The sequence below is a fragment of the Drosophila grimshawi genome, unplaced genomic scaffold (assembly GCF_018153295.1).
Source record: "Drosophila grimshawi isolate 15287-2541.00 unplaced genomic scaffold, ASM1815329v1 contig_1369, whole genome shotgun sequence".
Lineage (NCBI taxonomy): Eukaryota > Metazoa > Arthropoda > Insecta > Diptera > Drosophilidae > Drosophila > Drosophila grimshawi.
Window position 1 is genome coordinate 30,994 of NW_025062891.1, and position 26,419 is coordinate 57,412.

General features: G+C 43.0%; 1 protein-coding gene across 1 annotated transcript; it reads left to right on the forward strand.

Moving 5' to 3' along the window:
• The first annotated feature begins 240 nt into the window (after window positions 1-240).
• Window positions 241-25,118, forward strand: LOC6561014 (tyrosine-protein kinase RYK). The gene is made up of 12 exons (XM_001986805.3): window positions 241-354; window positions 6,911-7,430; window positions 7,483-7,884; window positions 12,603-12,730; window positions 12,823-13,060; window positions 13,136-13,304; window positions 13,388-13,545; window positions 13,624-13,766; window positions 23,070-23,485; window positions 23,556-23,696; window positions 23,763-24,059; window positions 24,148-25,118. Exons 3-12 carry the CDS (start codon window positions 7,761-7,763, stop codon window positions 24,257-24,259), a joined length of 1,926 nt encoding a protein of 641 aa, XP_001986841.1. The 5' UTR covers window positions 241-354; window positions 6,911-7,430; window positions 7,483-7,760; the 3' UTR covers window positions 24,260-25,118.
• Window positions 25,119-26,419: the final 1,301 nt, after the last annotated feature.

Below are 26,419 nucleotides of genomic sequence, written 5' to 3' on the forward strand. Positions count from 1 at the left end.
TAAGCGCTTAAATTTCAAGGCGCTTTTCTCATTACCTCTCACGCTGGTGCGCGTTCGTTTGCTCGCTTCTGTCAACGATTGGCATTGTCCTGTGAAAAATGATATATTGCCATCCAGGCAAATAAAAGTGTGAATTGTGTCTCAGCCAAAAGGATTAAGTTGTGCGAGTGTGTCTGTGTTGTGTGTGTTGGTGTTGTGCGTGTTAACTGGCCATCAGGCCCGCACGCGTCTGTGTCGAATTGGCAATGAAAGGATTAAAAGCATAACATTTCATATCATTTGACAGTCCGCACAGGTCACAGGATATGGGACACGACAGAGGACTCTGCGCCTAAGCTGATTGTGTTTTGATAAGTAAGCATTTAATGTGTTTTGCTAAACACTTTTTTCAACACTCAAACACTCCAAAAACAACTTAAACACCCGCACGGACACACACACACACACACACACACAAATCGAGGATATATCTCGAACGCGTCTCAAATCCAAATGCAGCAGCCGTGACTAACCAGCCAGCACGGATCGAGATGGGACGGCAGCAGACGACCCACTTCAAAGTGAAACTAAATAAATATTTTCACATTTTCTCCATTCGTCCCTTACTCACATATATAAATGTGTACGAGTGTGTGTATGTGTGTGTGAGTTAAGTACACTAAGCGATAAACTAGAACCTAAGATAATAAGTTGGTTTTGAAATTTGAAGTTTACACTTACATTTTAATAAGTACAAGTTTCAAAAAACTTACAACGCTTACCACTTTTTGAAAATCTCTTCAAGTAATTATATCATTAAAATTAAAGGTCGGACCTTTATATAGAAAATTGTAATTGGTATTATACAAGTTTAGCATTTTCTCTGTAGCCATGAATTCTCATGATGACTCATAACTTTCTCGCAGTGTATTTTTGTTTGAGGAGTGTCTGGTGCTAAGCGTTGACACTAATTGCAATGTGCGACAGATTAAAAGCTTTTGGCCAGCGTTTCAAAGAGGCCAATCCAAACAAGTTGAGTAATGGCAAATGCCCTGTAAAACTATATGTGTACAGAATTTAGAGCTGTATAGAGTTGAGTAGACAATTCAAACAATAGAAAAAAAGAGCTGAGGCACATAACTTACAGCTTTAGTTCGTCATGCACATCCTCTGATAGTACTACAGGGTATACAAGTAATGCTTGCGTCCTATTATAAGTAAGCGAAAGTAAATGGCCGCAAAATCCGTTCAAATCTAAAGCAGCAACAACAACAACTTGAGAAAGCGTAAAGTTATGCAAATCCTGCGCTGCGCTTGGACAGTTTTGAATAGTCTGCCACCCCGCATCCCGCACCCCTTCTTGCCGTACTCCTCTCGAACATTTTGGCACGCTAACGCCCCAGACACGCCATGCGGCACGCTGATGGAATGCCTAAGTGCTCGGCCAGGAGTCACGCGCGCGAGCTTGCCTCAAACATAAATGGGCAAACATTAGGTACAACAATGGGCCCTGCCAAAGTGCAACTAAATGTTGCCCCGCAATATATGCTACAGTTTTCTCCGCTTCTTTTCTTTTCCCTTCGCTTTTCCTGTTATTTTTTTTTCGTTTTCTCATTTTGTTTGCCTTAGTTTGGGTCGCCTGCTAAGTGGACGGCTTCTGATTATGGGACCAACTTGAGAAATATGCATAGATTAGGCACGCTCTTAGCGCCCTACTTTGTGGCACGGCTTTACGACTCGATGTTTCAATTAGAGAGGACTTTGCCCCAATCTCCATTGCACTTATAACTTAAAAAGGTCAAAAGAATACTTGAGTTCTATGCGTTTAATCCCCGGTATAATTTTCCTCAAGATTGTACTCAGCTATGGCAAAGAGTTTAAGGTCATAAATCCAAAATCTGTATATGATTCTTTGTCTTGAGATATCATTTTAATAAGCCCAAACGACAGCCATAATAAATCAATGATTATTGCCAGCCATTGTCGTGGGAATTGCCCGGCTCACATTTCGAGGCTTTAAAATGGGTCGTTGATTCGAGTTATTTCTTTTTATGGCACTTGCCAGATAAAAGCTACAGCCAGACACCAACAATCCTAGGTTCGAGTGGGAGGATGGGTGGATGTTTGGGTGGTTGAGTGGTTTAGGGCTCCTAAAAGTGTCATCGCTTGGCTGCGATTGTGTCACATTCCCTCGGCCATAATAATAAATTTGCCGCACATAATGCTGAGAGAAATGGCCACAGACGACCACTGGCTGTAAGAGTTATCGAAAAGCGCTCATAAAACATAATTGGGATTGTTTTCATGTCAAATGTAAGGTTTTCTTTCCAGCAATATTAAAGTAAAATGTGTACTTAAATTAAGCAAGTTATTTGTTTGTTCTAAGTAGTATTCTTCAACTTTCTCAACTGAATTTTTATATAAGTGATGTTTAAATAAATTATTATTAAAATGACTCACAGACAACTGAAGTTCGTGACAACCACACATGTATTCAGTAAACTATTGTGGGTTTCATTAAATTAACTTGAAACTTTTGCGCGTGGAAAAAGTTTATTTAAGCTGGAACTGTTATATTATGCGAAATGAAGATATTTTATGGCAAGAACTTAAAATAATAATTACTGCATGGGATGAAAATGAACTTCAAATATTTTATTTTTTATTCATTTTTTTTAGTCACGGCATTTGTTTAAAATTAAAATAAATATGTGAATGAGGGACTTAACGTTAAAGTCTCTATGTTGTAATGTATTTCTGACTAAGGGATAGTTTCCTTCTATAAGTCTGATTATTGAATCTCTGTTGCAATGGATTTGAAAGTATGTGTTTGGATCTGTGTTTAATTTTCCTAATTGCGAAGTTTGTGCTTATCTATTTAAGCTTTAAGCTTTTAGTTATTGACTTAACACGCTTCTAGCCTTAAATAAATTATTCGAGTTCATTGCAAATTGTCCATTAAATAGCAACAAATTATATGACACAGAGCCGATACCACAGGCAGCAACAATACCACCGCAGCGATATCAGCACCAGGCTCAACCACCATTTGAGCCACAGGCTTTATTAGTGTCCATGGAGTTGCGATATTTACTACACATGTTCCGCTATGCACAAACGACAAATCGTCTGTCTCTATCTTTATATATCTCTCTCTCTCTCTCTCTCTTTCTCTGTCTCTCTCTCCACACCCCACTTTGCCTTGTTAGCCCCTCAATATTACATATGTATTCCTTACTTGCAGAGCGGAGAGCACCAAAATGTAACAAAATCGCACAAATGGCTGGCACAACCACCTCTCCATCCGTTGCTGCACCACACAATAATGGCCATCGCCCTAGGCCCAAATGTAAATTAATTGCCTGTACAAATTAGCCAACCCGACGAACATTTCGAACGCTTTGTACACTTTGTACATTTTGGACATTAGGCCTATCCAGCACAAAATGCTGGCAGAAATGGTCTAAATACGTACATAGAGCTTCGACTCTCCTTAATTCCCCACACGCAGTAATTGCCCAATAACCAGCAAATGACATTTAATCGAAGTGCCCAACTATAATATACCCAGGCCAGCTGTGGCAAATTTAATTATGAATATGCATGCATTAAATGTGTGGCTGTATTCATAATATTACAATTGGAATCAGTAATTATGGAGTGAAGAATAGGCCTTTTGACTCAATATGATTAATTACGCATTCTTAACTGTGCTGTGATTTCTTCAAATGATGCAAGAATTGCTGTGCTAAAGTATGGCTGAGATAGTCTGGCTCAGCTTTAACAAATAGAAAACATTCAGGTGCTTCCAATGCTTGAATTTTCTACTTAAAATCAGTCAATATCTGGTAACATAACATGACAATCCAATGACAAGACAGAGTATACCCTTCTATTTATATTCAGTTCCATAGGTATAATGACAACATTTTGTCATTGCCAGGTAAACAGATGCAAATGTCGCTCGTTATTTTTAATCAGCCATCAAAATGGAAAGCTGCAAATTTATTTGGAACATTGTCGAGAAGCAGGTGGAAACAGTTTTCATTCTAGTTGAATTTTATTACTGTGAGTTCCATTTTTATTTATTTTTTTTTTGTGTATAATATTTACGTTTAGTTTAATGAAGTCGCTTACACAAGCGCCTCCTCTGAATTCCCCTCTTGACTCAACGAGTTTTGTTGTCTGACTTTTGACTGTTTGTATTAATTTATTTGTGTTTGCTGCATATTAAAACTGGCGCAATGTTGCGGGTTGTGGCAGTTTTCCATTAAAGTTAATGAGCGAAATGACGCAACATTTGACTGGGGCAAATGGCGACCAGCTATGTGCGAAATGAGTGCCAAACAAAGTGCCACAGGGCAATGGATTGAAATCGAGTTTATTTGCAAATACAAATATGTCAAATTACTCAAGAGCTAAAATTTAGTTTTTTTTTTTTGGTTTTTATGTACGGTTTCTGGGGCAGCTTAATAGCCAAGGCGACTTCAGCTACTGCTTTTGCTTGCAATAAAATCTGTTGCCAGTTTATCATCAACAGCAATAAGAAGAACAACAACAACACAAAAACAGCAATTGCGAAGGCAGACAGCAGCCCCTGCGCCTACCCCTGCCACGGCATCCTTTGTGTCTGCAATTGAAGCAAAAGCAAATGCCTCGCGGCTCTTGGCAACACAGCAATTGGAACGAGTCTAGAAATGGCAAATGGAAATAGGAAATGGGAAACGGGAGCAAGTCGAATCTGGCATTTAAAGTCGCCAAATGGGGGAGCTTGGCAAACAGCAGAGGGCAGAGTGCGCCCCAAAAGGGAGCAACTGGAGTGAGAGGACCTGCAATTGAAACAACAACGAGGCGGAAATAAAATATTAACTTTGCTTAACTCAAACTCACGATTCAATTAGAAACGAAAGCCATTTTATAATTGAAACAAGCCTCAGCTGCCAGCCATGCCACGCCCCAAGGCAGTTTCGTCTCCCTATACCCACCCAAAAACCGCCCCTGATTTGCTGTACCGAAATGAACGATAAACGGGAAATGTTTGTAAATATACTCAAGCCAAACAATGAAGAACATCAATAAATATTGTGTGCAGCAAAAATTAGCAAAAGGGGCGGAGAAGGAAAGTCTATAGCGATAATGATAATGGCTTGTAGGGAAACGAAAGATGATTATTCATTATACAGCGAATCATGTAATTGAAAAGTTTTTTGAGACAACTGCCAAGACTCACATCATCATCGTCAGCGCCCCGAACATCATCTTCAACCCAAAGACAAAACCCGTCGCTCAATTTGTCACTCGCAAGACTAGGGAGGCGAGGGGCGTGACAGCTGAGACTAGGAGTCGATGGCTTGAGGTTTGGGACTGACTGATGGTGCGTGTGACTAAGCAGAAAATTGCCAGCATTGGGTCTCCCCAATAACTTGCTTCCTGCTGCCTAGAGCGAACTCCCTATCAAAGTCTCTGCCTTCCCCATTTTTCCATCTCCTCCTTCGTCCTGATTATGATTGAGTTGACGTCGTTAATATGTTATCGATGACGACGAGAATCAACGCATCCTTGAGCGAATGTTTTCCACGCGCTCGCGACTTGGCAGCTTTTACTGCTGAGAGAGGATGGGTGGGGTGCAAACGAAGGAGATTGGATGGAAACTGCTCGGCTGCCGGTTGTTTGTCGGCTGCTCCATTTAAATCAGTTACATTCCTCGCAATGTCAACACAAACAAGACACCCATACAAACCATACATACACATATAACCACACACACATGCACGCATATTCACACACATGAGCACTTACAAGTGCTTATTTGTCTTTTGAATTATTAATGAATTTGTTGAAGGGTTTATACCCGGAGTTGGCTTGAAGCTGTCGCTGTGGTTGCCTGGCCAGCTTCTGTACTGAATTGAGTTGCCGTTGAAGTCTGTTGATGACCTGGCTCTTAATCAAGTGAGTCGTCGCCTGGTGCATCCTTGCGGCGTCCGTTTTCATCGCAGATAAGTTTAATTAAATCCCAAGCACATTTATTGGATGCTGCCCTCACGGCTGCCACGCCTCGATCTGCCTTGACCGCAAATTGCGCATTGCTTTAAGCAGTTTTCCATAGCTACATAAAATATGGGCATGAAATGCCAAAAGGATAAGCGAATCAGAAACATAATGAAGTAGTGGTGGAAGCAGCAAAGTTTTCTGATTTCGATTTTTATTGTGGCCAAAAAACTCTGAAACAATTTCCAATCTGCTGTCATGGAGATTAGAGAACGCGAAGAGGGAAAGAAGAATCAGGTGGAATTCGAGGTCGGTTTCTTGGCAACAATTTCATTTCGGAGGCACTTGACAGCCGTTCCTCCACTTCTATTTCAGTTCACCTTTCTATTTCCATGCCAACTCTTGACTTTTCAACAGAACCAACTGTTTTTGTTTTGGTTCTGGCTCTAACTGCACCTGGAAATCCATTCGTGTAGCTGCACGCAACCAGCTGAAAAAGGGGGAAAACAAAGGGGAAAAACCACTTGAACCACAAAATCCGAAAGCCAAAGTTTTTCCTATTTACCTCGTTTGCTCTTCAAATGTTTCTTCAATAATTTAATGCACAGAACCAAAATGTTAACACGTATTTATTAAAGCGTCAGTCGAAGTAACTCGTACGAGAATCAGGAGAGCAATCTCATAATTCCTTTCCTAAAACTGTGGGAAAATGCATATGCGATTCCCCAAGCTGTTAATCTTTTTTCAACTTTGTAATTACTTTTGCAGCCAGAGAACTTTCTTTGAGAACCTCATTCACAAATTATATTCGAAACAAACAACAAAGCCACTCAACCACACTTGACTGCCCACTCTCGAACCACACAGTGTCACCAACATCAACTTCAACTTCTCAGCTTCAGCTACTGTCCGAAACTCAACTAAATCACTTTCTATTCAACAGGACTCTCTACAGAACAAACTAACCAACCAGGCAACCCACGACTAGACGAGCAGACGACACAAAAAGGGCACCAGAACAACGAGGACAACCAGGACACGTGCTCGACACCAATAACGGGCTACTGGTCACTGTTGTCCACTCTCTGCTGACCAGCTGGGAATACGTCACCAACGAGAAGAACCAAGCCACCAGCAGCAGCACCAGTTGGTCAAAGGAGTAATAGTGGGAGGAATAGGTAGCCAAGGGCGAGGAGTGGCTAATAAAAAAGCTAACGAAAGTCCAGCAGAGTCAGATGCGAAAATGCTGATGCCGCTTGCAGTCGACAGGCGAATCCAGCAGCAACAACAACAACAAGAGAAACAACCGCAACAAAAACAAAACTGGAAAAGTTGAACCCTGTGTGCAAAAGGGGAGAGTCGACAGCTGAGGAGAAGGGGGAGTCAGAGGCAGCTGCAGCGGCTGAAAAGTTCCAAATTTTGGCAGACTGAATCCTCATCGCTTTGTGGCCGCATCCGGAACTGTTAGCAGCAGTTGCTGTTGCTGGAATTTGATTTTAACGCTTCTTCTTTTAGACAAAATTGTGCCCCCAGCGGAAGTCTCCTTCCCATTGCTCAGTCCTTATTTCCTGCGCCTGTGCATCCTGAACGCTTCAATTGCCACACACTGAAATTGGCTGTCATACAGCCAAAGGGGAAGACAGTTCCACCAGAAGAAAGGGGGTTCCATTGAAATGAGCCCCAATTGTGGCGACACATGCTCTGACAAGTTATTAATTCAACGTCTGGCGCGCAGATAAGCATACCCAGACACCATATCAGGAGAAGAAGTTGCAGATCCCCACTTACCCACTATGGCCACCAATCGCTACTTCCTGCTGCAGTGGGTCTGGATCTCGCTGCTCACTTGTCATCTGAATTCGGTCAGCGCATATCTCAACATTTTCATCAGCCACCATGAAGTGATGAAACTGATGGGTAAGTCTACATCACAGACCTATGTCTCCTGGGTGGGAAAACACATATCGATTAAGAAATAATCGTTGGGACAGTTGATAGAACTTCCAGACAGGCCACAAACCCCGCCCCATAGATATGATTAATAGTTGAATGGCAAAGTGCGACAGAACAAATTCATTGCTCCTCAACAGGAAAAACAAACAGACTATGTCTGCGTGGGGAAGTGGCCTGGTAGAGGGGTCTTGAATAGGCGGAGACCACGTCGCAGTCATTAATAGTTCCAAAATAATTGTTGACCATGACGACGACGACGACGACGACCACAAAAGTTGCGCGAAAACACGACAAAACAAATCCACACAAATCGATTTCCGGCTGGAGCCCGGAACCAAAGACTGAGTCACCCTCGCACCTTTGCCACCCTGTTGACAGCTGCAAGTGGCTTTCCTCCTTACCCTCCTCCACCCTCTTCCAATTGCTAACGACTTCACAGTCCAGTGCTGAGCATTTTGTTGTTTGTTTTGTTGTTTTGCAGCTTGTTGTTCAAAGCGAGGCCTCGTTATTGATGGCGCCAACCGTTCAAGTGCCTCCAGATCGACCTTGTGTCAGGCCCAGCCCTCCCTTTCCCCGCTCCAGCCCCTACTCCTATTTGTATCCTGAAAACTAGTTACAGTAATAGGCATTCATTCGGCGTGCCAGGGCGGAATGACGTCGTGCCTCTCGTTGATTAATGGTTCATGGCTCCAAAATGTGAGTCGAAGCTGTTCCAATTCCAATTCCAACTCTACCCCACTACTCCATCATTCGTCCGTTAGCTGTGCACAGCATTTTCCGGCACTTAACTGTAATTGGAGCAAAATACTTCCATCTCATTATGCAGGCTCACTCACAGTCGTCGCTCCTAATCGCCAAATCACGGCACTTCAATTAGTTGAGCAGCATAAAAATAATCCACACAAGTGCCACACGAGTCCCAGATTGACGAATAACCCACAACTCTGAACTGTAACAGTGGCCAACGTCACTGTCTCACTTGACCCCATCTTAATCCTCCCGCTCCTTTATGAGCTTGTTCTGATATTAGCCCCTTCGTAGCACTTCTCTGGTGGTTTGCAATCGAGTTTGCTGAGGCATGATACACTCTCCCGGCCGGCTTTGTCCCTCTCTCTGCCTCTGCACATCCTCAACCCTTTCCCGTTTGAATGCAAATCGGATTTCATTAACGACAACTCAAAGAATCTTCCACTTTGTTTGTTGCTCTTTGTAATTTCCTCTGCTTTGCATGATTCCCATAGATTTCTTCTGTCACTTCCTCCGGTCACCCTTCCTCTTCTTCTGATTTTCCCCATCCACAGAACTCGTTATGTTTTTAACGACCAGTTAACACCCCCGCCCCGCAATACTTGCCACCCCCACGGTCTGTTTCCATTTCAAAATTAACAAGCAGCATGAAATCAAACAAACTGACCCGCCCACCTTCCCTTTCCCTCCTTTCATCAACAGCTTCCCTTCCTCCCGCGTGCGACATTCTGTTGCATGATTTGTTTTCAGGTCGCCCACCCTCCTCCGCATATGTCTCTATGGCTATTTGTTCATGTGGAAGTCGCGTCAGGGATGCATGACCCATCTCCAAGCCCCAACTCCAGTCTCCTTCCCCTTTTAAGTGTGCACATTTCTGAAATACTTTTATTCTCCGGTTGTGCCTCTATTGCTGGCCTGACTGTGATTGACGTGATGCATTCTCGTAATAAAAGTCGTGTACATACATCAGTTCAGTATTCCGCCCTCACATGTCTGTCTACTCACAATTTGAAGGAAAGTTCCACACAGCATAAGTTAAACGATTTTTATTCTGCTCCCTCTAACTATACTACATATTATATGTATGTCGATTCCTTCTCCTTCGAAGGAGTGACGACAACATTAAAATTAAATATTGTTTACGCTTTTGTTGAAGATTTTCCGCTCTGCCTTCCATTCCATCGCGTTGCCCCAGCAACAAGCAATTTTCGTCCCAATGTTGCCAGCGACACCAGCCAGCGTCAGTCACCAGTCAGGAGGGTTGCCCCATCTTCATCCCCATCCCCATCCCCATCCGCATCCCCACCCCCTTCTCCCCTCCTAGAACTTGGTGTGCAAGGGCGCGTAAAAATGCAATTTCAACAAGTTTCACTTTGATGTGCACATTTCTTGGCCCCAAACCCCACGAGAAACAAGACCTTCCAACATCTTGAGCTTCTCCCACCTTGGGCTGGGAATTTCCCTTTAAATTAAAAGTTAATGCAAAAGAAAATTATTTTTAATGAATAGAAAACAGCCCGAAAATCGCCACATTAATAAACCAACCCTCGACCCTTCACCCCCAACTCCTCCTCTGGTTTATCAGTGTGTTTTGGTGTCGATTCGCTTTATTGCTGAGTAAACTGCAAAGAAAAATGAAAAACATGAAAGAAATAGAAGGTGTGTGAGATTTGTAAACTGTGTCAATTAAGTACCGAGCTCTACTCTGATTCCAGGAGCACAGGCAATTAAAAGCACTGCATTCACTGCAAAGGGATAAGCCGTGTCTAGGTGTCACCCAGAGAGAATGAAACAGGTTAGAGGGACGGGGTAAGAGAGATGATAATTTCAGGGAATGCACGTTGCACTTCTTCAAAGCGGCTGCCATCTAATGACACTAATTATCCTCTTAATCTTTTATGCAAATTGTGTGACGGCATTGTCAAAGTCGGAATCAGACGCTGCTTTCCTCCTGCCGCCTCAGTCCACAAATCCACCCTCCACCCTCCTCACCCAGCTCTGGCAGCGAGCGTCTGCGGTTGCAGTGTCACGTGTGTGCGGCGAAGCCATTCAGACAATCGCAGGTATTATAATTATGGTGGATGGGCAGGCGGGCAGCAGGGGGAATTTACTGGGGCAAGCCAGAAGGAGAAGAAGACTTGTGAACGAGCCAAAAGTTTCTCAGGCGACGGCAAAGTTGGAGCTGTGCAAGGCGTGTGATATGAAAGACGGCCAAAGTTCGACGGAGCAGGACTTGGACCCGTAACCAAGTTGGATGTCCTCTTTATCTGAGCTAGCACAAGGGACTAGTGAAACTAAAGATGCTTTCAGGATGTGTTTTAAATTTCGCTAGAAATGCCAATCGAAAAGTTGAACTCCCTCTAAACGTGAATCACATCCGTTTTCAATCAGAATTGAATTAATTAAGCTTGTCACAAGTGCATTTCTCATTCCATTTGCGGTTACAAGAACCCACTTGCAATTCCTCTGTCACCGTTTGTATCCTTTCATCATTGTTCCGGGCTGAATGACATTGTTCTTTTCCTGTGCTTGTGCATTTTTAATGTGAGTCGTTTTGAGGTTATGTTTGTGTGTTTTGTTTAGTCTGTGACGAATACTCTAAATGAATGAAAAACAAGACCAAGGGGCAGAGTTGAGCAGCAGTTGCAGCACCTTGCCTCTCGTTTTACTCTCTTCTGCTTCATTGAGAGCTGTGCAGTTTGTCAGCGGAAAGCGGAAAACGGAATAAAAGGAAAGTAGCTCACTTTGGTTAACTTGAAGAGTCTAGGAAGTCAGCGGGATGCTCAACAATTTCAAATTCAAAAACAAAATGAAACTGTTCAGAAAAATGGCTTAAGAATTGGGGAAGTTCTTTGCCAAGCCAAGAATGGAAGGGAGCTAACGAAAAATGCTTTTTCTTATTCTGTAATTGGATTTGAAATTGTTTTAAAAATTGAGCCCCTCTTCTTCTATCCAAAGTGCGCGCACTTTCACATACGCGGCTCTGCCGTTGTCCTTCACTCAGTCTTGCCTCCGCCGGAAACGCAACATTCAACATCCGCAACAGACGCCGTATCTTTCTGAAAGGAGGTAGAGTAGAGTAAATAGTATTTGCGACTCTCAAAGCAAAGCGAAACCAAGATAAATGCGAACGCCACTAAGCCTGATCCCAGGGAGTAAATGATGCACCATAAAGCAGCCGACTAGGAAAGAGCAGAGTTAGGGAAATTTGGTAGTGAGGCAGTGGCAACAATGAAAGCGGATGAAGAAATTTAATTTCACGTCTTTTTAACTCGAACAGCTCGTCTTTCACTGCCAGCAGGGATGAGTTACTGCCAGGGTCGGGGTCAGGGATTAGGGCGCTTCCAAGCTAGTTACGAGTTACACAAAGCAAAGCGAATGACGATGATGATGATGATGATGTTTCTGATGTCTCGCCTCCAATCGAGTTAGACAACACTTGACACCTTTTAATATTTGGTCTCACCCCATTTGAAATCCGTCCGCTACCCGCTGTCGCCTGTCGCGCGTCATTTGAGACCACCCGAGAGCGAGAACCAATTGACGCCCCTTGCATTGTTGCCTGTTTGTGACGGATTCGATTTCGATTATTATTGTGTCTTGGGTTTTGTTTACCGAACTTCACTCACCCTCTGCCAATCCGCTGCTACCCTCAGTTGTTGCGTTGTCGAGAAAATCAATTTCCGTTGAAGTTGAAAGGTGGATGCAGGTGGCAGGGGAGGGAAACAGAGCCATCAACTTGCGGAAAAAGTAAACACAAATGCACAAAGTTTGCACAGCAGTAGAAAATGATAGAAACTGCGCATACTGAGACTCCAAGGGGAACTTCTAACAAAGCAAATTGTGAAATAAACTTTCTCCTTATACCTGGAATGCATCCGCATCCCAATCTCATCCTGATTCTTCTCACATTCTCATTCGCCTCCCATTCGCAGGGCTGGAGGCGGATTTGTTCTACGTTCACGAGGGAGCCATTAACACATACGCGATGCACTTCACCGTCCCCGTCCCGGCAGATGTGCACGAGCTGGAGTTCTCCTGGCAAAGTCTCATCGCTTATCCAGTAAGTAGCCCTTCCCCTCCTCACTCTCATCTAACTCGCAATTTGATTTGCACTCCATTAACTGGCTATCTCCCCCTTTATTCCATTCTCAGTTGCGCTACACAATCAGCATCGAGTACGCCAACGACCAGGACGCACTGGGCACACCCACGCTGAGCATTCCACACAAGGGCCTGGTGCCGCAGGAGATCGAGTCCTTCTTGGTTTACCTGCCCTGCACGGGCAATGCCAGCCTCCAATTGCCTGTGAATGTCAACATGGTAGTGCAAGGACCTCCCCGCTTCAACGATACCCGGCTCCACTTCAAGCGCAACAAGATCTGTGCCAAAGGTAAGCTCAAATCCCAACACTCTCACTCACTTTGTCATCCTTACATATCGTTGTTTCTACTTATTGCCATTGCAGGCATCTCACCAGAGCCGAACCAGTCGCCAGCCCCAGCACACGCCCCTTCCCAGGGACCCGCTCTGATGAGCGCCGCTGCTTGTGCTTTGGGTCTGGTCCTCGCCGTAGGCCTCGTAGCTAGCATGATGTATGTGCGAGCTCGCAAACAGCTGCGCCAGGACTCGCTGCAGTAAGTCCGATTGATTGGCCCATCAATTCAATTATCTATCCGCTTATTACACTAACCCACTCTTCTCTTCACCTTTCCATTAGTACCAGCTTCACTACAGCAGGTTATGGCAGTCATCAGAACGTATTTATTCGCCTTGATCCTCTCGGACGACCGCCGAGTGCCACCGGCTCCTACGCGACCATCGCCAGCCTCAACAAATATCCGGTGGAAACCAAAAAGTCGTGCAGCATATTTGACCGTAAGTCATCCATTCCCTCTCTCCTTACAATCCAATATTATGTTAGTCATCGAACACAAACTACTTATTTCCCTATAGGTTTCCGCAGCTCGCCCACGCCCACACCCTATGCCACCGCCCTGCTACCAATGGGCGACCAGACCGGCGAGACCATTTACTCGAAGCCAGAATCGGTCTGTCCCTCGAGGATATCCTACTACACCTCCTCGCAGCTAACACAGGTGAGTCCCAATCTATCCAACTTCCTCTCTCTCTCTCTCAATCTGATGCCACACGATTTCCCTCCTGGGGGTTGACTGGCCTCAGGTAAATCAATGCCTTTGATATGTTGCGACACGTGCCATGTGCCAGGCACAAATGGAAATGAATCCTGTTGATGCTCAGCCTGCAGTGGGTCGGTCGGTGCCTTGGCCACCAGTGCCAATTCTCTCCACTCTTCTCTACTCCAGTGGCAATTTGTGGCACTCACCAGACGATTGCTCCCAAGGCTGCAGCCATATCCAATACCACACTCGAGCCACCTTTCCTCGGCGATAAAAATTAAATTCTAATTTATATTTACGAGCTGATAAAGCTCCCGAAGTGCGTTAAACTCGAAACAACAGCCATTCATAAATATGCGACTCTCCCTTTTACTCGACAGGGTGCCAGGATGCCAGGCTGACAGGGTTGCCAGCTGCCTGGCTTCCAATGGGGTTGGGGCAAGTTTTGCGTGATGCTCACGTACCTTGTGCTGCGATTCACAAACCCATTGCCGGCAGAGGTAAATTACATAGATACGAGCTCTCATACGAGAGTGGGGATTTGACAGAGTTGGGGGAAGCGTGTGAGTCTGTTTAGATAAGCGAAAGGTGCTTCACAGACCCAGACAAATAAAGATAGGCAACTCTTGCTCTTCATTTTCCTTTCTTTGTTGTTCTTCCAAATGTTCGCTGAGTGCAATTAAGGAAACTAAAGTTAAACTAACTGAAAGCCACAACTAAAACCCCAAGACCAGCTATCAAACATCAAGCAAGCATTGCATATACGAATCCCTCAAATTAATTTAATGATAGTCCACAAATCTTTTTATACATTCTCTCACTCATTTGCGACTCTCCTCTTACCCTCTTCTTCACTCGCTGAAATTGTAACTTCTTGGCTTTGGCAAATCTGTCCCAAATTAGAATAAATTATTTAGCAGCTTCTTTGCTGTTGCTTTGACGAAAACTTTGCACAGACCCAAGAGGAACCAACGCTTACATTTTTCCTAGACAACAAAGTCAGCCACCCCACCTCTTGTTTTCTTCCACTTTGCCGCCATCATCATGATTGTTTGGGCCATTTTCGTCACCATCTTCAAACGCCATTTCCATCGACGCATAATTAAATATTCAATTTCCATGGAGACTCTTCCGAATTTTTATTTGCCGCTTATTCCTCAGCATTTCTCCATCTGATTCTTGGTGCTTTCCTGGCTTTCGTTTGGCCTCAGCTATTTGCTCAAACGATTTCTGTTTGTTTAGACTTCAATTTCATAGTCATTATGGCAACCGTTTCGAGCCATTTGACTGAGGAGCAGAAGGACGAGGAGGAGCAGGAGTGGAGCACATGAACAACCACAAACATGCCCAGTGAAAGGCACTCACAAACATAGATTCACTTACGCACTCACATGAATAACTGGGATATCGGGATGTCTGGGATAATACACAACGTTAAGAGTCATCCTCGTATCGCACTGAAGGATGCGACGGAGAATTAAATGAATTTCAACAATTGTGGAGCCCCAAAATTGCATATGGCTCTCTCTGACGAGAAGGAGGAGTTTGCCATAATTATTGCTGTTCTCTTGTTATAACCCCCCCATTATCCATCCTTTGTTACATACTCATGTGACTGTGTATGTGAGCGTTAAGCAAACTGAAGCACCAGCCAAAGAGACAAAGGAGATGCAGAGCCAGAGGCAGGCGCAGAGTGGAAACTCACTCATTTAGTCAAACAATTATATCCAAGTGCACACACACAGAAATTTTGTCGGCCCTGATCTGCTCACTTGTGTGGAAATATCCATATCCTTACCCACACTTGCTCTCGCTACTCCTCACTCGCTGTGTCTATTCTAGCGGCAAGCACTCGCTTCGCTTACTATTAAATCAGTCTATAAATGTTGCCCAAATTGCTTTAATGTGCAGCGAAAGTTTAGCTAACGGCAGCTACAACAATTACAGCTTATGGAAAAGCATGGGTAAGCGAGGGGAGGGTTGGTTGGTGGTAGGGAGACAGTAGGGTAAATAACAATAACAACAGCAGCGAACGGAAGCCAGACTACAGCTGTTGAAACATGACTTTGTGCTTGTTTAGAAACACTTGCAAAATATTATTGCAACAACAACAACAAAAGTCTCGAATGAATCAATTGCAGGGTCAGGAGAACAACTAACTGCGGGGAGCGGGTAAGCGAAGCAAACATAAAAAGGCATTAGGATATTGGATTAGGACTAAGCTCAGAAGGAGATGAGGATTGAAGGGGATTAAGTGGCGGCTGCGGTTGAAGATGTCGAGCAACTACATTAAGTGAATGGGTTGGAAGTTGGCACAGGATCCACCTCACCGCCACGCGAAGCATCTGAATGGCATCATTTGGGGGCAAAGTTGAAGAAGTGCGTGAGCAACCCAAGCGGAACATACGAGCAAAGAATAGGAGAAAACATAGAGCAAAGTTGGAAATTAATTTCCATGGAGCACGCCCCGGCACAGAGTATTTTATGGAGATTACGAGAGAGAGATTCGTGAAACCTAAACAGGTGCTAATTAAAAATGTTGTCGTCGCCTCATTAAAGAAATTTGTAAATCAACCTGCAAATGACGCACGCAGCATGCGAAAAGTTAAGCCTGGGCCTTAACAAAGGCATAGAAAATGGGAGGGGCAAGAGGAGTGTGTACAGAAAACTGTCCTCCTTGGGGGCAACTGGGGCAAATAGGGTGCGGCACGTACGCCGTTAATGGATTTCCCAGTGTTGTTCTTTTGATTAAAACGCATTATTTACATTTGCGACAAGGACCAAGACAAAGGACAGGGTCGAAAGGGGGGATAATTTAATGTGCGACGGGACACAAGTCTGGCCAGGTGAGGGGGTATGGAACCACGGGGGGAGTCACCGTTGGCAAAGGTTGACAAATTGCGTAGCCATCCGTTGATTTTTTCCACAAATTTTGCACAACTTTTTGTTTTGGTTTTTTCTCTCTAGTTTCCCTTTGCGCTTGTGGACAAGTTCAGCTGCAGGTTCTGGACCAGGCCAGTGCCAAACTGCGGCGGATGCTTTTGTCTGCCATTACACTATTGATTACTTCCTGTCAGAGGGACAAGCGCAGAGAGACAAACGGAAGTCGCCAGCGGATGTTGCCTTTTTTGCCTGTTACCCAGGCATAGAGAAATCGTTAGAGAGAAAGAGAGAGAGAGAGAGAATAGGAGAGAGTTTCTACTGTCCAACATGGGCTCTGTGTGGGATTTGACCAGCTGCAGTTTACGGCATAGGCCTCTGCGGTTTTCACACCACCCACTGCTCTAGAGTAGACGCTGAATGCTGGCAATGCGATAAGATGGATGATTTGCTTGTTGCTCTCGGCTGATTTCATTGTGGTCAGTGTGTGTTAACTACCTGGGGCTATGCGGATAGAGAGAGAGAGACCATGCGTAAATCATGGTTTTGCTCGTTCAATGAAACACTGAACTGTGCAGACAACAATAACTTATGTTGTCCACTTCTGATATACAAATAACATTAGCTTAAAGTGTCACTTGATCTGTAGTAGACGAGCAAAGAAGAGAAGTAAGCTTTATCGAGCATGCAGTTGCTCTGAACGGAAACAAAGCACTCGGTTGAGATTTAAGCCTTACGACTTATATTTACTTTTCTTTTACGAGAGTTTCTTATAGTTTAACTAGAGATTAAATGGAGAACAAATTCAGCTTTCAAGCGAGTTTTATGTTATGGTTGATAGCTGTATTTACAAAAAAATAAGTGTGACTACCTAAACTAAATTTAAAAATGTTTTGTTCTCATTTGATCAGTTCCACTTTTAATTAACGGCTTCGTTAGTTTGTAAGCCGCTTAACCTGCTAGTTTGCCAGCTCCTATTTAATCTCTAATGCTGTCAATGAAGTTAGAAATAATTCAATTATCTTCGATGCTTACGATTTACAATTTTAGGTTAGGCTAGGCTTACTCAAGCAATCAATAGATTAAAGTAGAATCGAAAACATTTTAAATAACAATTTAATTAATAGATACTTTTTCGAAGCAACAATTGAATACCTAATGAGAGACACTTAACTGTGGACGTGTCAACAGGCACGCGATGTTTAATTGAAAGGTAATTGCCTGTAATTAGGTACGGGTGAGTGTGTGTATGTGTGTGTGTAAATGTGTGCGTGTGATAGATAACGAAATGGGTTAAGAATTTTAATTGGGGCTCGTGGCTTTCGGGCCTTTTAATTATGCATTAGACGCTTAAGACCACAACAAAAGACGCCCAAAAAGTTGCCAAACTGTTATTAAATGTTCGAATGTTTCACCGAAAATGTGGGAGGGTGGCAACGCCAACAGCATGGCGGCAACTCATCAAATTGCCATGCATCAAATCGATGAGGCATAAATCAAACGAAAATTCAAATTAGTTTCCCCACCACCACCCAATTAGAACACTCACTCTCCTCACAGCCAATAGCTAAAAGCCAAATGCGAAATTAATGAGAGTTTTCCTCAGTTGGTTGAAAATAAGTAAAATAAAAAATCTTAAAAATTCCACCAGCCTTGATTAAAGGCTCGACTCAACTCGACTGCAAACGACTCAACACAGCTGGCAAATGGGTAATGTGAAATGGCATGAATGAAAAGGGGCAGCAAGCACACAAACTTGGCAGGCAGTCAGGTAAATTGAAATATAATTGAGCTACGAGCTCAGGTTTTCTTGCTGGAGCACAAACTTTACGTTTGTCAACTGACTAATTTCTGTTCATTAAGATGCCGCTTGCATCGTAATGCCAAGGTGACAGCTCGTATTCCCCCGTAGTAACCAGCCGTTGTCGTTGCCTGTGGCTGCAACAGCAACAGCAAGAGAAAAAGCGACAGCTTCATACATTTGCATATTTTCTTTCGTTTTCTAGCTTAAAACAATTAAGAGAATGCACAGTGGGTACATCAAGTTAGTTAATCAAATTTTAATATGGATTTTTCAAAGAAAAAATGTTTCTTCAAGAGAAGTCGATATGACGACAAATAATAAAAGGGTTATCTAACAGCATTCTAAAAATTTCCAGTGTTGTATATTTTACCACCAAAGGGAAAGTTTCGTAATCCCTTTTCAACTCTTTCCATATGTGCTGAGCTATAATCACCAGTCATCAATCAACCTGTCAGTCAGTCAGTTAGTCACTGAGTTAGTTAGAACAAACTTTTTTTATATTTAATCTACAACCAGCAATGGGTACCTCTTAACTACTTCCCAACATTCTCTTGTTGTAAGCGCAAATAAATTAAAAATTTTCAAATATATATTTTTTCGTTGTTTTTTTTGCACTTATTTGTGTCACTGTGGCTTGCTGAAATTACACTTAAATTGTCTCGGACCCTTGCTTCTTGTTATAGTTCGTGCTGCTGCAGCTACTTGCTGCTTGTAGTTTCTGTCTGCTGCTGGTTGCTGTTGTTGTTTGTGAGCTGAAAGTTCGTGTTGCAGGCAAAAACGCTGTGAGGCACACGAAATGTTGGTAAAATTGTCATCAAGCATTTTTAATTACGAGCCAGTCAGCAGCTCAGCGCTGTGGTTGTAGAGCGAGTACAATGTGTGTGTGTGTGTGTGTTGTATGTATTATGTGTGGGTAGCCGTAGAGCTGCAAGTGACATAAACAAATCAGACGCCTGTCAAGTGTACAAGCCGAAATTTGTGTGTCTGCGAGTATGAGTGTTGGTGTGTGCATGTGTGTGAATGTGTGTGTGCGTGTCATTTGCACACCAGCAGTTACGCAGCCAACACCCCTGCCCTTCAACAATCATCCTACCCTACCCTGCTTGCCTGCCTGCCATGTTCTGTTGTCATTAGAAATGTCACAACAAAGCCAAACAGCTGCAAACCAAACGTCAACATTGCCAACGCTTTGAGCCATGTTGTTGTTGTTGTTGTTGGTATAGCTGGCTGTTGTTGGTTATGTGTTGCCAAGTGTCGCCTGTGTTGGCAAGCTAGCAACACATAGAAGCTCGCACTTCCCAGCCTCGCTCTCTCTCCCATATTGGTCTCTATTTTCGCTATTCTTTGACACTCTCCATTGCCACCCTGTTTGTCGCATAGAGTTTAAATTTGTGCAAATTTATACTAACAAGCAAACCTCATCTCTACCCCTTGATGACTGCCATATTCCTCTCTCCTCTCGGGCATTCCCATCTCATCTGGATGTCAATGCAAAGCGAGATGAGAGAGCTGCGACTAGAAAGTCGGTTGACAGCACCAACGAATGGTATCCAATTTTCGGTTCAAGCAATAAGCAATAACCCACAAAAGCAACAACAACTTGAACATGAGCTGCAGAATCCAATGCAATATTGTCTATTTGACATGCACTTTTAATATGCCTCACAAAAATAGCTCAGCTTTCGGCATGCAGGATACATCACTCTGATGGTGGTTCATTTACCCAAAATGCACTGCTGCCTTTCCAATCGAAATTGGTCATCAGCATCAAAGTTGCTGTTCATCAGTTGATTGAGCTTCAATAATTGATGGTAACTATGACATCGTTGAATTTGAGAAGCTTATAAATCCATTTGAATCTCATTTAATCAGCAAATGTTTACTTTTGCGGCAATTTCAATCTGCCTTCTAAAGTTTTTCTACGAGACGAGTATTTTTTTTTTCAATGTGGTTTAGTTTTAACAAGGTTATTGCAGGTATTTGGTCTTTCCTTTTTCATTTACCACCTTTGGTCATTCAATTAAATGCTAATGACCAATTTAATTATTTTCGTGCTTGTTCACCCTTGCATAAATTCTACTCCCAAAATTTGATACAACCCGTTGTTGTAGATGCAGTATCTTTTTATGTTTATGTTTACCTGCTTTGTTATATATCTGTGCTATATAGCCGGATAAGCTTAACTGCAGATACAGTTTCCAAATAGACTTAATGCAGCGTTAGTCAACAGTGCCTTTAATACTAAGCCGATTACATGAAATCTAATTACACTTGAGCTATGCTCATTAGGGGACAACGCTCTGCTCAAATAATGCTCAACAAAAAAGCAATAAACATACAAATTTATATATTTCATATATATATATAACAAGCTGGAGAGGACCTTACACAGTTGGTGCAATAAAAGCGACGCCGGTACAGTCCGCAGACACTTTTGTTGCGCACTGTCGGTGACATTGCTGTTCTCGCTCTTTTTCCGACCCCCGCTCCTTCCCCTTTCCTGGCTAAAGCTGTGGCATTGTATGCTGAGCGCTTTGCATGTCGTTGGACCAGTTGGACGACAAGGATTTATTGCCAGCGCCGCATTTACAAACTTCCGCTGACGTGGAGGAGCGAGAGCGTTGATGAGCCGGGCCAGAGCCAACTAAAGCAGGAGCTGGTATTGGTGTTGGAGCTAGAGCTTTGATGATGGAGTGCGATACTGTTGCCTTTTAATTGAATTTTCTTTGTGCGACAGTCGCAGCAGCAGAAACAAGTACAATAAAGGACAGCCGACCATTGCCTGGCTCACAACAGTGAGAGAGTGTGATGGGGGAAAGAAGATGTGACAGAGGGTACGGGGGCAGGCAAACTGTCGGAGTAAAGTGGCAGTGAAGGCAATAATGAATAAAATGACCCAACAAAAGGCAAACAACTATTGTTTTTATTGCTGCTACTGGTTGCTATTGCTATTGCTGCTCCTGCTGGCTTACAATTGGCAGGACAATTGCCAACAGTCATGTAGGTAGAGATAGCGTAATAGTCCACAATATATTGTGGCAAGCACACGCATATTGTGTCGTCTCGAATGAAGCTGTTTGTTTTAATATACGAAATTATTGGCGAGTCTCTCAGGTGGCAACCAAATCCCATTCCAACTACCACTGCCCTGCTGCATCCAGCTTCCCAGCAAAAATGGGGCAGACACGCTGTGCCATATTTATGTAAATTTCCACACCAAATTAAGAAAGAAATGAAGAGATTTTTCTTGAGTTTATTAGACCAGCGTATTGAGATTCCTTCTCCAGCGTTCTCTCTCTCTCTTCTCGCCATCCCTTAGACCCATCCCGGTCGGGTAAATGATTTTCGCTGTGTGAATTTTATGAAAATAAATGAGCTACTGGCAAGGCTAAAGAGAGTAGCTGCTACGGCTTCTGCTGTTGCCCTATCTCCCATCTGCTCTGCTTATCTTGAGTGCCTTTCAGGCCCCTATCCACCCATTTCCGCCCATCCCTCCTAAGCCCTTGTTTATACAACTCAGCTAGCAATTTCCTACAGCTGTGCTCCACATTGTTGTTGTTGTTGTTGTTGTTGTTGTTGTTGTTAGTCGAGGGCTTGGCTTCTGCTTACTCCTGCACCTTCCACTCCTGCTCCCCCTCCTCAGTTCCCTGTATCTCGGCCTGTCTTCTGGCTCCTGGCACAAGGCTATGCAAACATAATGCTCGACGAATTAAAGCTTTTTGCCAACCAATAAATTATTCATGCCGTAAGACAACTACGGCTATCCCGGCGGATACGGGCACTACCCCACTAGCAGTGGCCCCCACTCCCTTGTAACTCCACCATGGGCCACACTCCCTACTTTATGCACAAATTATGGCGCAGGCAGAGCAAGCAGCGTTTGACGGAGTTGGCAACGCCAGCCAGTTGGCAACATCAGCAGTTCCTTCAAGCGGAAACGGAACTCAATTCATTAAAATGAATGAACGGAGCGCAGCCAAGTGCATGACTAACGGTAAACGGATGCAAACTGAAAGATGCAAATCCGGCAGATGAAATTGCGTTTTCATTGCCCTTTTTGTTACATTATGCCTGCCGGTAGCGCCACCAGTCCACCCAGTTACCACCACTCCCCACTCACTACAATCTGCTACATCCCAAAATTCATCAATTGTCTAAAAAGAGTTTGTTTTTAGTGTAGAAATAGAGTTGAAGACTTTTTGATAGGACATGAGTTCTAGCCTAACACAGTTTCTATAAATGAAATGTGCTTGATTGATTGCTACAAGGTTACAATCGCAATATATATATGTATATATATATACATAATGAATTTAAGCTCTCACGAAAGATTAGCAGGAAGTATATGAAAAGCAACAAGCTTAAATATTTCTTTAATGGGTCAAGTTATCTTTAATAATCTTTTAATGTGAACCTTTTGCCTTATCTGACCAATCAAAGGATAGTTTACCCTAACCTATCAATAGAAATAGTTTGCAAGCAACTTTAAAATTAAGTCAAGTCACAACTATTATGGCCCTTTATGTCTAAAAAGTTTACTAACCAGTTTGTTCCCTTTTTTCTCTGTCGTTTGCCAGGTCTGCAGTATGACGACCCCAAAGAGCAGTCGTGGCAATGTGAGTGGCAGCCTCTTTGGTGGCATTGCCACCGGCAGCACCATCACTATGGCCAGTCACGGTCATGGGGACAAGACCAAGGAGCGTCTGCGTCGTATTCCCAGCGTACAGCCGGGCGCCTTGAGCTACGAGCAGCTGATTAAGGAGGGCACCTTCGGTCGCATCTATGCGGGCAAGCTGGGGGAGACATGCGATGCGCTGGTCAAGACGGTAATCGATGGTGCCTCGTTGACGCAGGTGGCCTGCCTGCTGCAGGATGCCTCGCTGCTGATTGGCGTCAGTCATCAGCACATACTGGCGCCCTTGTTGGCCAATACGGAGCTGCCCGGTCCGCCAGAGATTGCATATCCCTATCCGTCCAAGGGTAATCTGAAGATGTGAGTTGACTGCAGCTGCTCTCGAGATGACGACAAATATTTCTTTAACTGTGATTTATGTCATTGACAGCTACTTGCAAAAGTCGAGGGAGTCGAGCACAGCGCTGAGCACTCGCCAACTGGTCGAGTTCGGACTGCATATAACCAAGGCGTTGGCCTATCTCCATTCGCTGGGCATTGTGCACAAGGATCTGGCCACACGTAACTGCTAGTAAGTACACAGGCAAGATGAGGGGGTGTGGGGGGCACAATGTATAATTCCCATGTCAATTCACAGCGTGGATGAGGAGGCGTATGTGAAGATTTGCGATAGCGCACTTTCGCGAGATCTCTTTCCGGATGACTACGACTGCCTGGGCGACAACGAGAATCGTCCGTTGAAGTGGCTGTCGCTGGAGTCATTGCAGAAGAAGGTCTACACCACACAGGGTGACGTTTGGGCACTGGGCGTACTCTACTGGGAGCTGGTGACACTCGCCCAGATGCCGCACGAGGAGGTGGACATATTTGAGCTTACCAATTACTTGGCTGCCGGCTACCGCCTGGAGCAGCCCGTCAACTGTCCGGATGAATTGTGAGTAGACTTAACTGTAGTCCAATAACCGACCAACCCTTTACACCAACCCAAAAAACAATCCCTACCCCATGCCTTTGACCCACAGTTTTACGGTTATGAACTGCTGCTGGCACTGCGAGCCAAAACAGCGTCCGACACCTTCCCAGCTGTTGTCCTATCTGCAGGACTTTCACGTTGATCTGGGCATGTATATCTAAGGATGATGAACTGACTCAAAGAGCACTGCAGGTCAATCATTCATGTGGATAGTGGTTGCAGCTGGGCAATTTACTGAATGCAATAAATGCATAAGCGAGATACTTAAGTAAGATAAATTTAATTGAAAACTTTTGCATTTTAAATGTGAGAATTTAATGTGAATTACCTGTTAACAATTTCTCTGGCGTGTGTAACCTTTGAATGTATGTATGTTTGTGTACATATATATAAATATTATATAGTGACGTATTGTCTAAGTAAATATTAAGGCGTTTAAGTGGCACGAATCCAATTAAATCAAAACCAATTGCAGACAATTGCACTTCAAAATACGCAAATATACCAATACAGCAGTGTTCCCAAAAACGTTATCTCCTCGTCTAAAATCGAATAACTTTCCCATAGTCCTTGTTGTATGGAAAGTGTCTATGAGGCAGCTCAATAATTCGCCTTGTAATCGAAGCGAAAGCGTTCTTTGGAACACATTGGTACCCAGTAAGTCCAGTTGGGTATTTAAGTAGCTAGAAATTGAGTACACATAAGAACACATGCTTATATAATAGTATATGTATACACTTCAGATTGCGATATGCAAAGTTAAATTAAAGATAAACGATTGTGAATTAATGGAGAGTGCATATTTTATTGAATGTGTATAAGAAAAGAGAAAAGTAGACACACAAACAGAGAGAGAGAGAGAGCGAGCGTGAATGAAAGAGAGAAAGTAGAAGGCGAAGAATTAGAATTGAATGTGCGACAACAAAATACGGAATCTTTTGTTCTCAAATGTTGTCCTCAATTGTTATGAAACGATATATTTATATTTATTTATTTACCAACGAGCATTTTTTTATTACATATTATGATTATTATCACATATAATATTTATAAGAAGAACTCTCGACTGATTACAAAGTCAAATGGAGTCCAAATGAGTCAAAAAGAGGCACAGCGACAGCTGAAGTTCAAATTAGAATCAGAATCAGGTGAAAACGGCAGACACTGTGAGGCAAATGCAATTGTTAAACGTAGACTTGTCAATGACCCGAGCTAAAGTTAATAGTTATGAACAAATTACTTAAGAGACTCAAAGCACTAAAGCTACACACAACACACACCGCACACACACACACAACACACACCACCACCACCAAAGAAAATACACACCCAATAAACAATACACTTATTTAGTTTTAACAACTGACAACTACTTCAGCTAACTCTAGAGTCTAGTCTGTCTTGAGTTTTAGAAAGAGCAAGTATTTAGCAGAGTGCAAGTTTGATTATATTATTGAGTTCACTTAAAGCTAAGCAAGCATTTTGTTGGATCTTAAATTCAATTGCATTTACTCAATACAAAAGAAGCTCTTTAGAAACTTATTAATTCAATATTTGCATATTTGTCTGATGGCTTGGCTCAGTGTACTCGTGTTTTAGGAGGGCATTTTTCCCAAGTTTAAAGTTTTCATTGCTGTCCCTTGTTTTTTTCGACTGCTCGTACTGTTTCCAGCTTAGATTAAGATATTATTGTTGATGTTTATGTTTAAGCTTTAGTTTGCATTGCGCTACACTGATTCTGTTTCTGTTTCTATTTCTATTTATGCTATTATTTGCATTTCTGTTGACAAAGGCAACTAAAAGTTGCTCATAAAACCATGCAAGCAAAAAATTGAAATTTCTAACCAACCAGCAACTTAAATAGCAAACAGCACCACATCAAAATATAGATTAAATGTTTTTTGTAATTGTTGAAAGTGCAATAAAATGAAAGCACAATCAGTGCTTGATAGTCCAAATACCAACAAATCAAAAACCGACAACAACAAAATAAATACAGAAAATACAGATACTAAGTAATTATTTCAAACACTAACCGCTGCTTATTCGTCTAGCTATGTAAGCTATATCACTAAATGTATGTTTTATTTTTAAGCATAGGCAAACTAAACAAAACCAAAACCCAAAAAAAAAAACAAAACCAAAATACTGTCAACTCAAGCTCAACATATATTTACTTTGCACTCAAAGGTAATGGCAACACTGATGAATGAATATGAATGTTACTACTACCAAATACGAGTACTCACTAAATACTAAATGACTAGAAAATAGAATTCTCTGCTAAATGTGTCGCAACAGATTCTGATCTCTCAACTGTA